The following is a 14,199-nucleotide window of genomic DNA, read 5'->3' on the forward strand; positions in this document are numbered from 1 at the left end:
AAGATAAATATTAGTACTGGTAGGCATGGAGAAGGTGATGCTATCTCTTCCCCTCTGGCCTAGGCACCTCATGGCAGCAAGGAACTCACCTATCCTGTGTGTCCCAAGGTCTCATACAGTCCCTGGGATGTAGCAGCCCTCAACAGATATTTATGAATAATTAACTTGAGAGTTAATTCTGAGGGTTGGTAGGATTCTGATAGGTAGAGAGAAGAGAAGAGGGAATCGCAGAGGATGGCTTGAGCCAATGATGTTGGGAAGCCCCAGACAGGTCTAAGCGAGACGTGTGGGTACACCATGGTCAGAGTGGATGAGTCTGTGGGTGGATGGGAGCTTAGACCAGAGCCCAGCAGACAGCACAGGGCTGACGGGAGATGATGGGATTAGGATGCCCTGCTGGTCCGTCCACAGTTCTCCCTGCCCACCTGCCTGTGCAATAGAAGTGGGGCTGAAAACCTGGTGGAGACAGAAAGGCATTGCCGAGGCCAACTACGAGTGAGGAAGAGAGGGTGGGAAAGGAGTTGAGGCTTGTGGTCTGCCGAGCCGGTTGGGCAGCAGCTTCACTCGGCTCCCTGAGAGGAAGAAGGACTGAGGGCATCTTGGGTGTGTTTGGTTTAAGGTGCTGAGGAAGCTGGCAGGCTGGCAGCAGGGAAGATGGGTCTGAGTCTGGCAGGCCATTTTAAAAAATAGGCAAATAAAGACAGCCACAGGCTATAAAAGCAAGATGCAGGAACGTGTCAGCGTTAGAGGATGACAGTGTGCTATGTGAACAGAGGGCGTGGGGAACTAGCCCGTGGTAGGTTCTAGTTAGATGTTGGTTGCATAATGCTACATCTCCCTACCCGGGCACCGCCCCCCAGGATGACTTCTTAGAGGGAAGGCCTGTGATGAAATAAAAATGGTGTTATAGGACCGAGGAAAGGGGACAGGTCATGGAGGGAGATCAGGCCTTGCAAACATCCCTCCTGGGAGGCCGTTAGTCCAGGACTGAGCTTTTAGACCAATGTTGAGTAGGTTCTTAAGGCTCATTTTGCCCTTCGCTTTGCTTCTCCCCCTGGTTCCCTGATGCAATCTTCAGCTAAACTTTCAAAATGCAGTTCTCACTGGCGACAGCCCCAGACTGTTCCATTTTGGAATTTGAAGTCATGGACAGATGCTGCAGATGTTAAATGGCATCCGGGCATGAGCCTGGTGTCCCAGCCCCCAGGCTCCCTCCTCAGTCCGTCTTTCCACCAATCGACTGGCTGAAGCTCAGCGAGTCCCTGGCCTCACTGCACCTTGGGTGTCCCTTCTGGAAGCAGGTGCTTCTATCTAACTCTCAGGGCCTCCTGAGTGGGGGGATGGCACAAGTCCCGGGATTTTTGGAAGTCCTTAGGAGGGAACCCTTTTGGAGGCCTGTGCCACTATTATCTCTTGCCAAAGGGGCAGCATTCAGGTTTTCGGCGGGTTTTTTTTGTTGGTGGTGTTTTTGCTTGTTTGCTTGTTTGTTTTTGAAACAGGGTCTCGCTAAGTTGCCCAGGCTAATCTCAAAGTCACCATCTTCCTGCCTCAGCATCCTGAGTAGCTGGGAATACTACTGTACCCAGCTTTCTCATTTGAATTTTTAAATGAGCCAGGTACTTGATGAGCTTCTAGGCTATTGGGCTTAATGTTAAGTTGGCAAGTTTTGAGAGTCCTTTGTTTAAAAAAAAGACAAATGTGTGTCTATTTTCAAACCTTCTCTTTTGGGGATGAACTTCTGGGAAAAAGAAAATGTAGCACTTGTGGTTTCAGAAGGGATTCCACAGCAGTGAAGTAGGGGACCGTGCATGCCTGCATGTGGTTCCAACCCGAGCTCTCCCGGGAGCCTGGAGGAGCTGCTTCACTCGCACGAGTGCCCAGTGCAGTCTACTGAGGGCTGCCCCGCTACTCCCACTGGCCTGAGAAGGAGAGCATCTGGGACTGAGTTCTCCCCTCCATACATAATCCAACCTGACACACGGTGCAGTCCTGGGCTTCAAGTGTGCACAGCACCAGGCAGGCCCTGAGGGGACCACCCAGAAGTCTGAGCCCTGTGTGTCCTCTGGAATACCAAGTAATGGACAAGCCTTGGGCATGAGGGTGAGGGCTGCTTGGAGTGTGGTGGTCACTATAGCCTGGAATACAAGCTTGGAGTCAGGACTCGGTTTTTATCCTGCTTTACTGCATATTGGCTTGTAAACTTAGGCAAGTTGCAAAACCTCACCAAGTCTTTTCATGTCTTCACTTGTAGGTTGGTATACCCTGACTCAAGAGCTCCAATCAATAGATGCAAAGGTCTATGCACAGAGCCTCATGTACAATTGATTGGTATTTGATTAGTGATGGCTGTCATGGTCACTCTTCAAAGAAGAGGCAGGGCACTGTGGGATGTAGGGAAGAAGCCTAGCAAGGCCCGTGGAGGACAGAGTCTATATTTTGTCGAGTGTATGAGTGATTGAAAGTGATTCAAGCCTTACAGAAGGGGAAAGATTTGGTTCCAGGAAGTGAGGGAAAGATGCACCATTTCAGAAGAGGGAGTGCAGCTCCTATCCTGACTGCTTTCCTGAGGCAGTGGAGGGACAGACAGGTCCCTTTCCATCTGTCCACAGACTCACCCTCCACACATAGAGGGTGACACAGGCATATACCCACAACTGGTCACATGCATGTCATCATGCACATGGACACACATGCAGATACTTGCTCCCAGAGACACACATGCAGATTCCGACACACATGACACGTAGACACAGGGACATGCACGCGCAGGCGCGTGCACATACATCCTCTTCTTGGAGGAAGAATGAGGATGGTGGCAGCTGGGCCTCATTGCCAGCATCCTGGAGCCCGCAGTCGACTGGGGGGACCCTGCATTGAAACAGGAGAAGGCCAGCTTCCTTTGGCAGGTGGGACGGTGTCTGCTGGCCTCGGGCCTGTGGCCAGCATGGGTCTTCCTCCTCCTATAGTAGCAGTGCTGAGGGTCACGTCTCCTGTCAGCCAGCCTACGCTGCTGCCCCACAGCCAAGGAAGGGATCTGTGAATGGAATGAGGTCAGCCTGGAACTTTCCTTCTGGGCATGACGCATTCCACACTGGAATGCCAGCCAGCCTCCCAAGGTGGGGAGAGGCCGGAGGGGCTGGCCCACAGACTGGGGTTAGACCTCAGGCCCCCTCTTGGCTCATCCCTGTCCACGTGTCTCGGTGGCACGGGTCCTAGGGCCTGAATGAGGGCTGTAAAGGATCCAGGATCCAGGCTGGGAAACATAATGCTGCCACTGGCAGCCTTCCTTCCGCTCTGCGTGGAAGGAAATCGGGGCCAAATGGCATCACTCTGGGCCACATACTTTCCACCACCTTGCAGGACTTGTGGAGCAGTAACTGGCTTTGGACCCTGAAGCTGGCGGGAGGATTTGAGTCCCTGGGCACCCTAATAATGCTTCTGTTCAACCTTGTGGTTCATTTGCATCCTGGCTGGACAGGCTAGGGTGCTCAGGTCACTGGGTTCCAGCCTTCCAGTCTCACCCTCACCAGCTCCACCCCTCCCTCCCTGGACCAGCTTAGGGTGCGTCTTACACTGCACATCAGGGTGGTCCAGGGGAGGAAACTGGAATCAATCAGTTGGTTTCCTCGCCTGAAAATGGGAATGATGAGAGCTGTAAACCACCTTGTTCTACAGCTGAGGGTTGAACAAGAGATCACACAGAACATGCTCAGCATAGGATTCAGCAATGGAAAGCACTCTTGGTACCTGAGACGATTGCAAACTGCATTTTGTGGTGTCTGGGGATTGATTTGGAGCTGGGGACATTGAGAGGGCTGGAGGCATAGGTGGAACCAGTCATGAAGTGCCATGAGCATCTCTCTAAGTCATCTGTGCATTGTATAAATAACGAGGAGCCAGTCAAAGAACAAGTTAGTTCAGTGTCTTGGAAAGAGCTGTCTGGTGGCTGACAGAAGGGTGGGGACAGGGACTCAGTTAGAGACTGTTGCAAGAGCTGGCCATGCCCCCCTAGAGCAGGAGCAGGGGCAGAAATAGGGGGGCCGAAGGTCAGAGATTCAGAATGGAGCTTCCTTAGGATTTGGGGACTGATGCAAGATGCCCCAAAGAAGCCTAAAGAGTGTCAGTGTGACTCCAAGGAACCCCCCTCCTACTGTTCCTCTCATTGGGTGTGGCTTCTGGAGGCCCCCTCCTTCTGGGTGGTAGGCATGGCCTGGGGCATTCAAGCTCAGTGTCAGTGAGGAGGAGAACCCACGTGACAGGGAGAAGAGCGCTCCTTCCATCCGCCCCTCCAGCCTCTTTGGCTTCCTCGAGGGCCCTGCCAATGAATCCTCCCAACCCTGACCCCAGTCTCTACCTGCCACTACCCAGAAAGATGAGGAGGGGACTTTCCAAGGCACCCGGAACATTCAGAATCTCACCTTGCCTCAACCAAGTAACTGTCCCCCAACCCTATTTATCTACCTTCCCGGCCCCTGGCACACACTGGGCACCCACCTCATTTCCCTGGGAGCCCTGCCCCTTCTCCAGCCTCTGGGGAGGGGAATGCAGGAATGCCATCCCTAGGATCTGAGGTAGTGCCCCCTGCTTTAGGAGACCTGGGGCTCATCTTCCTGGAACTTCAGTTCACCGAGGTTGCTGGAGGAGACACGCACACGTGCGCACACACACTCAGAGGCACATGTACACACTTTGGAATAAAATGTAAAACCCAGATTATTTTACATGAAAATTCAAAGGACACTTTCTCATGCTCTGATTTCTGAAACCTATGCAGGAGGAAGTACTGCCCACGGCCCTCTGGGCTCTTTGGTAGGCTGTTGGGAACTCCTGGGTCCCTCAATTCTTTGATTGCTCCAGGTCACGTTTGCTGCCCCCATCCCTGCAGCCACACGCCCCCACCCATAGCACTGTGTTTTGGGCTGGGTGATCATCGGGGGCATCATAGCCCTCTGTTATTGCTGAGGGAGTTCTTGCTGCCTGGCACCCCTTCTGGGGTTGGCCAGGGTGGTCACCCCTCTGCTTCCCTCTCTCCAGAACCTGAACATCCAGGTGGAGGACATCCGGATCCGCCCCATCCTCTCAGCCTTCCGCCATCGCACACCCGTGACAGAGGGCTACGTGGAGGTGAAGGAGGGCAAGTCCTGGAGACAGATCTGTGACAAGCACTGGACGGCCAAGAATTCCCACGTGGTGTGTGGCATGTTCGGCTTCCCCGGAGAGAAGACCTACAACACCAAGGCATACAAGTAAGGGGCTGTGCCAGGCGGGCTCTTCCTGAGTGCTGGTCCTCCTGCTCTGTCAACAAGTCAGGGCTGGTGACCGGCCGTCCACAGCCCCTCACAGCTGGGCAGGCTGGCGTCCTTCCAGCAAGCCTGCGTGGACCCTACCTGTGAGAAGCTCGCAGCCCTGGGAGACGGGCCTGCACCTGAGCTAGGAGAGAATGGAAAGGCTTAGGAAAGTCAAGGGCAAGCTGCTCCTGGCCCGGAAGACCCTCCTCTCAGTGCTGACGGGCAGCTCATAGACCAGGTAGCCTGAATAAGGGCAACACACAGGCTGGGCCAGGCAAAGACAGTTCCAACTTTAGAAGAAAGGTTGGCTTTCCCTCAGCAATGATTGCTCAGAAATCTGGGACTGGCAGCAATTGTGAGGTAATTGAGAAACTGATCAACTCAATGCTCTTCAACCAATCCCAAATAAACCTGACAGCGCTGTGATGATTCCCAAGGTGAATTTCACCCAGGGGAGAAAGGTAGATAGTGGTAGGACTTAGAGCTGTTGGACCTGAGGGGTGTCCAGGGAAAGGATTTGGGTGCCCTGACAAGCTGTGGGTAGGGTATGCAGCCATCCCTCAGTGTCCCTGGGGGACTGGTTCCAGCACCCCTCCCCCACACTAAAATCCACACTCAAGTCCCTTATGTAAAATGATGTCCTTTTCCCATATAACCTACACATATTCTCCTGTATACTCTGAATCCTCCCCACGTGACTTGCAATGCCTAATACATTATACATGTTGCTTAAAGAGTTGTCATGATGTATTGTTTAGGGAATAATGACAAGAAAATAGTCCGTACATCTTCAGTGCAGACATTTTTTTTTTCCATAGCATTTTTGACCCAAGATTGGTTGAGTCTGCAGGTGCAGAATCCTAGGATAGAGAGAGATGCCGGAATTTGGTTGGAAGTGAGGTTTTCCTGTCTCTCTGTGCTGACTGTGTGCCAGGAACTGTTCTTTTTCATTTAATCTTAGCAATGCCACCAAGAAGTGGAGGTCTAGTTTCAAGCTGAGGAAACTGGAGAAAAGTCACAGAACCAGTAAGTGGCAGATCCAGGCCTCGGGTGCCGGGTCTGCCCTCCTGGAAAGTGCCCTCTCGCGTGCCTCTTTCCTGACTTTGGATTCAAGCCCCAGTTCCACCTCTGTTTTCCTGGGGTGCAGGATAAGCTGTGTCCCTGTGGGCACCTGGCCCTGACCTGCCTGGTCATGGCCTAGACACAGCTAAAGAGAGCTATGCTTTGCTCCCAGCCCCCAGCCCACCATGTACAAGAGTGAGTGTGGGCAGCACCCTGGGGTGACACAGTGGTGAGTGCCAACCTACAAGTCCCTGAAAAGGGCTCAGACCTTGTTGGCACCAGGAGGTCTCTATCAGCGGAATATTTGGGGGACCCCCACCAACTGGCTAGCTCTCCCTGGCGACACACTCTGGTCTCGGCTTTTGCTACCAATGGGAGAGAGGAAACCCAACTCCTCCCCACAGGCTTCCTCCCTGGCTGGCCCCACCTGAGCCCCAGCCGGGCCACAGGTCTGAGCTGGGCAGCACTGGCTTGTTCTGATGGCATTAGAAAGCTGTCTTCACCTGTGGCTACCAAAGTCCCTCTCCTGCTTTTCAGGAGGCCATCTGAGGCCACTTTGAGCATGGCCCCCAGTAATCGTCACGTGTTTGAACTGCTCCCTGCTCTTGCCACCCCCACAGCTGTGGAGAGGAGGGAAAGGATTTGAAGGCCAGGAGTTGTCCCAGGTGGTTAGGGTTAGGGTCACAGCGAGGGGGTGGCAGGAGGGGGTGAAGCCTCCTGAGCTTCTCTCTGTAAGCCTCTCTGTTGTTTTGGGTTAGTCTCTGGGACTCAGTGGCCAGTTGGGCCTCTATGTACCCTGGGATAAAGGGAAGAATTTCTGGTGGTACTTCTGGGGCTGAGCTGGCAGGGACTGGAGGGACCCAGTGGCACAGAGCCAGGGCTCCCGGAGTGCAGCAAGCCTCCGAGGTCACTGGCCCATGTCTGCAGTCTGCGGAGGAGATGGAGACCTGAGGGGAGCGGGCCTCAGTCACACTGCCGGCTCCCGAGGAGCCTTCGGGACTGCCCAGGGCTGCTCCATGACAGCTGTCCCCCGAGGTCTGCACCACAGACTGTGGCAGCTCTGGTCCTCCTGGTGGCCAGGCCAGCTCGGCAGGGCTGGGGCACTGCTGACTTGGGGAACAGGATATCCAGGGACCCCGCTCAGAGTTGAGGCCCCCCAGAAGCCTAGGAGCCAAGACTGAGGGCCTTCGTGGTCTCTGAGTCAGTAGCTTCCAGTAGCACCTTTCCCCATCTCCACTCACTCTTCCCACAGCCTGTGATGTGATGCTGACACCACACCCATGGCCTCCCATGCAGTCTGTGTCTGTAATAATCTCAGCATTCCCCAAAGCCCCTTCTGGATTTTGCAGTTCGGAAATTCATCTGTGTAGCTCCTGAGCCTCTCCGTCTTGGGTTCGCCCCACTGTCTTACTGGGACTGGCTCTCTCTGCTAACCTGCAGAGCTGCTGGTCACTCACAGGTTCAAGTTACCCCATGGCCTCAGAGCGTCTGTTCTCCTTTCATTTGCCCACACCCCAGAGGCTTCTGCACCCATAGCCTCACCACAAGTAGAGTCAGCCATCCTGACCCCAGACTTCTCTCTCCCTGCCCTGGCTTCTGCGCTGATCTGGGGAGCCATGTATGTACCCTGAAGCTACGAAGCTTACACATCAGGTCCCTGTCCCACTGTGTAGTCATCATCTTGATTTTAAAAGAGGACCTCAATGTAGGTATTGATTTGAGATGAACTCACTGAGCGGCGATTCTGCTCGTAATGTCGTGACTCAGGAGTTAGAAAGGGCTCTGACAGTTTGGTTAGCTGAACCTTCCAAGCCCACTGTGAGTACTGAGCCTGCCTTGGTCTAACATAGGGGAAGGGATGCCGAGGCTGAGAAAGATTGAACTGTTGGCGTGGGTTTGTCACTGAAGACATGCTCAGGCAGAAGGGTCGAGGATGCACACCCTTCACCATGTGGTGATGAGTAAGTTTATGAGGGGCCCCTGCCTCCTTGAAGAGCTCTGTAGTGTCTCTTCTTTGTGGGCCAGACCCCAGTGGGAAAGGCAGCACCAAATTGGGAAACCTAATGCAACGGGAGTAACTCAGAGTGGCAAGAAGTGGTGCCAATCAACCACCAAAGACAAGGGGGCATGTTCCCTGCAGGGACAGCAGAGTCTGACTCCTGCAGACCTCTGCTCTGGCAAGTGCATTTGGTGCACCTCCCAGTGATAAGAGAAGCCTACTGAATTCTCCCATCACCTGCAGAAGCAGACAAGTTCTAGGTCAAGTGAACAAGTCTAACCTGAATCAGAATAATAGAAAGTCACAGCCCTTAAGTCAATTCCCAGACTTAAGCCCCATTTTACAGACCTAAAACTCCAGAAAGAAGGAGAGGCCAGGCTCCCTTGATAAAGGACCTCGGTGCCCTGTCAAAGCTTATACTGTTGTAGTTTCTCTCAGCCTTCTCCAAAGGGTCCCTTTACCAGGATGACCATGCACTGGGGAGAAGGAAATAACTAGATCTTTTAGGGACTCCTGGCATTGATTCCAGCTGATTCCAGGAGATCCAAAACATCCCTGTGGCCCTCCAGTCCGAGGGGCTTATGGAGTTTTAACTTAAGTCTGTCTTAAGGGGAATCCAGTGGATCTCAAACCTATTTTCTCAATTCTGGAAAGAACAATTGATGTAGACATACTCAGCAGCTGGCAGGATCCCACACAACCTAGTTCCCCCTTGGCTGGGGAGCCACTAGGACTTTGCAAGTTTAGTGGACTGGGTCCAGCTCAGTGTTCCCACTAATCCCCAGCCATGAGCCTGGAGACCTCTTTTGTAAGTGACTTCCATCTTGGCCAGTCATCCCTCCAATCTCCCCAGAGCCTCCTCTCTGTGTTGCTGGGGCTGGCAAGCCCGTCTATCCAGAGTGAATCATGCTGGGGTAGAGGAGGGGGCGGCCCCTGGCTGCTGAAGGCCCGTGGAGGGTCACGGTGGGCTGTGCATTCCTGGGAGCTGATGTAAGATGGAATCGGGGCTGCCCGGGGAAGGCAAGAGCAGGGCTGGGGCCGCTCAGCGTCTGCTGTGGGTGCTTCGCTCTCAATTAGAGCCTAGGACATCTGTTCCTGGAGAGGGTGGTGTTCACTGACGGCTGGAAGCCAGAGGAACTTCCTCAGCCAAGGCCGCCCAGTGTGGTCTGACCAATCCTGGTGCAGCTCCTGTTCCCCTGACTGTGTCCTCCCGGTCAGCCGATGTGGGGGAGTCCAGGGGAACAAGCTGTGGGTTTCCCTGTGCTGGGGCCTTGCAGGAAGTGGGGAGGGGCGGGCAGTGGTTCTTGGAATGATTAATAATTCTCCTGTGGAGTTCTCCACTCTGTGATGTCACTGTGGCGAGCACACATCCTGAATTTCCCAGGATAGTCTGCATTTCAAAGGTTTGTGTCGTTGCACCCACAGGTGAACTGGAATTGTCACAAGCCCCAGTTTGGGTTAAGGAGAGGATGACGGTGCCTGTAGGATTTCCTCTGTGCTCACATCCCATTCGCCCCAAGACAAAGCAGATGTTTTCAGGCCACTTCTGGCCCTTCAAGGGTCAGCCTGCCTTCTGTTGGGCAGCTGGCCATGATGCTGTCTGACTTTCTGTGGCATCTTGCAAAGTTCTGCCAAGGAGGGTCAAGTGCATAGGCCCCAAAGAGCTGGCAGCATGAGAGGACAGAGTGCTTCTTCCCTCCTCCTTTTCAAATCCCACGATCACTCAAGGCCTAGTAACAAGCCTGCTCTCCCATGAAGTCACCCTCATCTCTCTTGCCTCAGGGGCCCTCCTTCTTGTATCTCACCTGGGCTTTTTTATTTATTTATTGAACAGACACTTCCTATGTTTCACATACTGTTTTAAGAGCTTTATAAATTTTGATTCATTTAACTGTCAAAATGCTGTAGTTTGACTGTCCCCTCCAGAACTCATGTTGAAATTGAATTGAGATTGGAACAGTTTTAAGAAGTGGGGCCTTTAAGAGATGACTGGTAGCTGGGCATGGTGCTACACACTTGTAATCCCAGCAAATCAGGAGGCTAGGACAAGTTCAAAGCCAGCTGCAACAATTTAGCAAGACCCTGTCTCAAAATAAAAAAGGAAAAAGGTCCAGGGATGTGGCTCAGTGGTTAAGTTCCCTGGGTTTAATCCCAGCACCAAAAAAAAAAAAAAAAAAGACTTATTCCTGAGCGCTCTGTGCTTCTGAATGGATTAATGCCACTCTTGTGGGATTGAGTTGGTCATCACGAGACTGGTTTTGTTTTAAAAGTGAGTTTGGCCCAATTTCCTCTGTCTTGTGTGTGCCTGCTTGTTCTACCATGAGGTGACCCAAGGCTCTCCCCCGATGCTGGCAACATGCTCTTAGACTTCTCTCAGTCTCCAGAACCATGAGCTAAACAAACTTCTGTTGTTTATAAATTATCCAGTCTGTGCTATTCTGTTAGAGTAGCTGAAAATGGGCTAATACACATCATAGTCTTATTAAGTAGATATTTATTCTACTTCTGCTTTGAACATGAGGAAACTGAGTCATAGTTACATTTTTATTAATCCATATTTACTTATTATTTTGGAAAAAAACCACATTGTCTTATCTTAATCCATATTCTGCCTTTAAAAAGTGAAAAAGGAACAATTTGCCTGTGTAGGAAATATAGACTAAGAAATTTCCTAGGACATGATATGGTGACAGCTTCTACCTCACTGATTTTCCTGGGTGAGGATTTGATAAGAGCAGGGGCATTTTTTTTTTTTTTGCTACTACTAAGAAAATTGTACTTTTGATGCCACAGATGGGGTCATTTAAGACTGTTCTCACTGGATTACATATTTAGTCTTGACTATCATTGGGAGAGAATTTAGCTGTCAACTTGTACTGATGGTTGACAAAGAGAAATAAAGCCGGTGAATGACAATAGCTTGTGCTTAAATTAACTGAAGAGTTAGGGTTGCCAGTCACTGAGAGCAGGGTCTTGGGATCAGGGACCTCAACTCCCTAGAAACCTTGTTGCCTTTTGTATGGACAGGCTGTGTCATTATTCTTTCAGTGCCTGAGTTAGTCCTTGCTCTCCTAGAATTGCAGTTGCCCGAGGGCAGTAGGCCCTGTGCACCCTCTGGGTCCTGTCCCCAGGTGTCCAGCATAAACCTGGGCTCAGGGGGTGCTGGCAGAACACACTGAGCAGGACCCTGTCTTGGAGGCAGGCTGAGCTCTGGGAGCAGCGGCCGTGTCCATCTTGTTCTGCTTCAAACTAGAATCAGGGCTGTGTGCCACGATGCCCTGGTCACCGACCTCTCTCCCCTCTGCAGAATGTTTGCCTCTCGGAGGAAGCAGCGCTACTGGCGGTTCTCCATGAACTGCACCGGCATGGAGACCCACATCTCCAGTTGCAAGCTGGGCCCCCATGTGTCTCGGGACCCTGTGAAGAACATCACCTGTGAGAATGGACAGCCAGCTGTGGTCAGTTGTGTGCCTGGCCAGGTCTTCAGCCCTGATGGGCCTTCGAGGTTCCGGAAGGCCTACAAACCAGAGGTGAGCATGGGGCTGGAGGTGTGGCCACTTGGCATCTGGCAGGCTTGACCCTTCCTCTGCAAAAGTGAAGGTGCCCTATTCTGTCTTCCCCCCATAACCACGAGGGGCAGTTCGCTCTTCTTTTTTCATACATCCACCAAATGGTCCCTGTGATATTTCTGTTCTGGAAACTGCTGGTAGCGGGTGGGTGGGCAAGAAAAGCATGTGGGAAGAGAAGAGGGAGGGGGAGGAGAGAGGCTGACCACTGGTCAGGGCTGCGTCCCTGCCCATCCAACCCGGGTACTTGGTAGTCGTTTACTGCAACCTGGTGTTAGCTGTGGTCAGACCCTGGGTACAAGGGAGTAGAGGGAGGCAGCAGGGAGTCCTTTGTCAGCCAGGTGAGGGCGGTGGGCGGAGCATGGGAGCAACAGCCCCTCCCCTCTCTGGGGTATCCTCTCTCCTCACTGCCTCCTGTCCCCTCGGTCCCTCCCCTGGTCCTCCCCTACTTCCCTCCCTGCGGCACCTGTGGAACTGCTCCTAGGAAGAGAAATGAAATCAGGGTGACAGCCAGAAGCCTCCAGAGTGCCTCTCCCAGACTGGGGAGATGTTTGGACAGAAGAAGAGCCTTAGATGAAAGGGGCACAGCACAGGCCATGAGCCTGGCTCTCAGCTCAAGATGTAGGGACTGTTTGGAGTGACTTCCTGCCTCCTTAGCCCCTCAAGGGCTTCAGAGTACACAGACATGACCACACCACCAGACGTGCTCGCAGCCAGGGGACGTGGGCCCTCCTAGGCAACCCTATTTCACAGCCCTCCACAAGCCAAGCCCGCCCCCTGCACGCCCCACCTCCCCTGCTGCACAGTCTGATGGCCACGTCCTCTCCCTGGCCTGAGCCAGAGCCTGTGCGCACTCCTCGTGTGTCATCCAGAGTACCAGATCCTACTGTTTTGGAATTCCTCTGCTGTGTGGTTTATAGCAGAGCAATCAAGTTCATACCAAACCAATGGAAAAAGAAAAAAAAGAAAGAACAGGATGATTACCTCACATTTTCCTTGGTTTCCGGCTTCCCTCCAGGGCCAGCTGACCCTGCCTGGCCACTGCTGGGCTGGGGCTAGGTTATCTGACACTCTGCCTCCATCAAGCTGGGGCCAGGATGCTGGGCTCCGTGGGAGGAGCCCCCTGGCATCCCCCTAGACAGCTTGAGATGAGGGAGCAGGGAGGGGAGATCAAGTTCTACAGAAAACAGCCGTTTTATTGATTATGTCCCATTTTTTTGAAGTGAGAATAAAAGTTCCTAAAGCCACTGGACAATTTGCCCTCATCCCATCCCCTCCTTTTTTTCCCTCTCTCTCTCCCTAGTGCCTGGATCAGAGCAGTCCCCGGGGGTCTGTGAGTTCCCCAGCACCCCATCCTGCCAGGCTAGCTAGGTGCCACCACTGGGAGAGAGAGAGAGTGGCAGCTGTGGAGAGCTAGGCCACCCTCAGGTGGCCAAGGGATGTGAATTCTTGAAATCCACCCTTTCCAACCAAGTCTGCCTCATCCCTGCCATGGGTGGGTGGGCTGAAGGGAGTCCTGGGCCAAGGTCAGCATAGGTCAGGGTGGAACAAGGACTGTGGTCTGACCTGACTAGAATGTCACAGTCGCCCAATAACACAGAGCCGCACAGACTTCTGAGCCTCCCTCAGCACACGTGCACATGCAGAAATGCTAGTAGGTAAGTGTGCACAGCATGCAGACATGCACAGAAACTGGTGCAAAGCAGAATTTGTGGACAGATTGAGGCCAGTGGTTTCCATCTGTGGAACATGACCATTGGCTTCAGGATGCTGGTCCAAGTCCAGAAACCTCAGAAGGGGAGGAAGGCTTCCAGGCCATCCGTGAGCACCAGGGCCATTTAAACCGTAATGCTCCCACCTCTGCATGCTGGGGGCGGGGAGGCTATATCTTCTGAAATCAGGCTGCTTTGGGCTGGGACTGGAATCAGGGAGCAGCTGGACAGATGTTAGTCTTAACTAGGGAGGCTCCCCGTCCCTGAGGCATCTGTGCTCTGAGTCACGGCCTGATTAGGTCTGGCTTTCTGGGTAAAACCTCACTTTCTAGCTCCCGATCTTCCCATTCCTCTCTCTGCTCCTTCCTGCCTCTCCTGGGTGGGCACAGCAGACTCTCCACAGGGCAGGCTCCCTGCAGGCCTGGTCTCCAGGGCTGCGCTGTAAGCAAGTGGGGTTGTGAATTTGCAGATTTGGGGGGTAGGCGCTTCTCTCCATAGCTCTCACACAGGAGGTTCTGCAGTCAAGTGATGGTGGGATCCTGGAGCCATGCCTAGGGTGTGGTGACAATCTC

General features: G+C 53.0%; 1 protein-coding gene across 4 annotated transcripts in view; it reads left to right on the forward strand.

Moving 5' to 3' along the window:
• Loxl2 (lysyl oxidase like 2) overlaps positions 1 to 14,199 on the forward strand; it is an 84,975-nt gene that overhangs the window by 42,211 nt on the left and 28,565 nt on the right. For all 4 annotated transcript variants that reach the window (XM_021729122.3, XM_040292907.2, XM_005329323.4 and 1 more), the window contains exons 4-5: positions 5,035 to 5,246; positions 11,657 to 11,879. In XM_021729122.3, the coding sequence (XP_021584797.3) occupies positions 5,035 to 5,246; positions 11,657 to 11,879 (435 nt within the window). The remainder of the gene's footprint in view (positions 1 to 5,034; positions 5,247 to 11,656; positions 11,880 to 14,199) is intronic.

This window comes from Ictidomys tridecemlineatus, chromosome 14 (assembly GCF_052094955.1).
Source record: "Ictidomys tridecemlineatus isolate mIctTri1 chromosome 14, mIctTri1.hap1, whole genome shotgun sequence".
NCBI lineage: Eukaryota > Metazoa > Chordata > Mammalia > Rodentia > Sciuridae > Ictidomys > Ictidomys tridecemlineatus.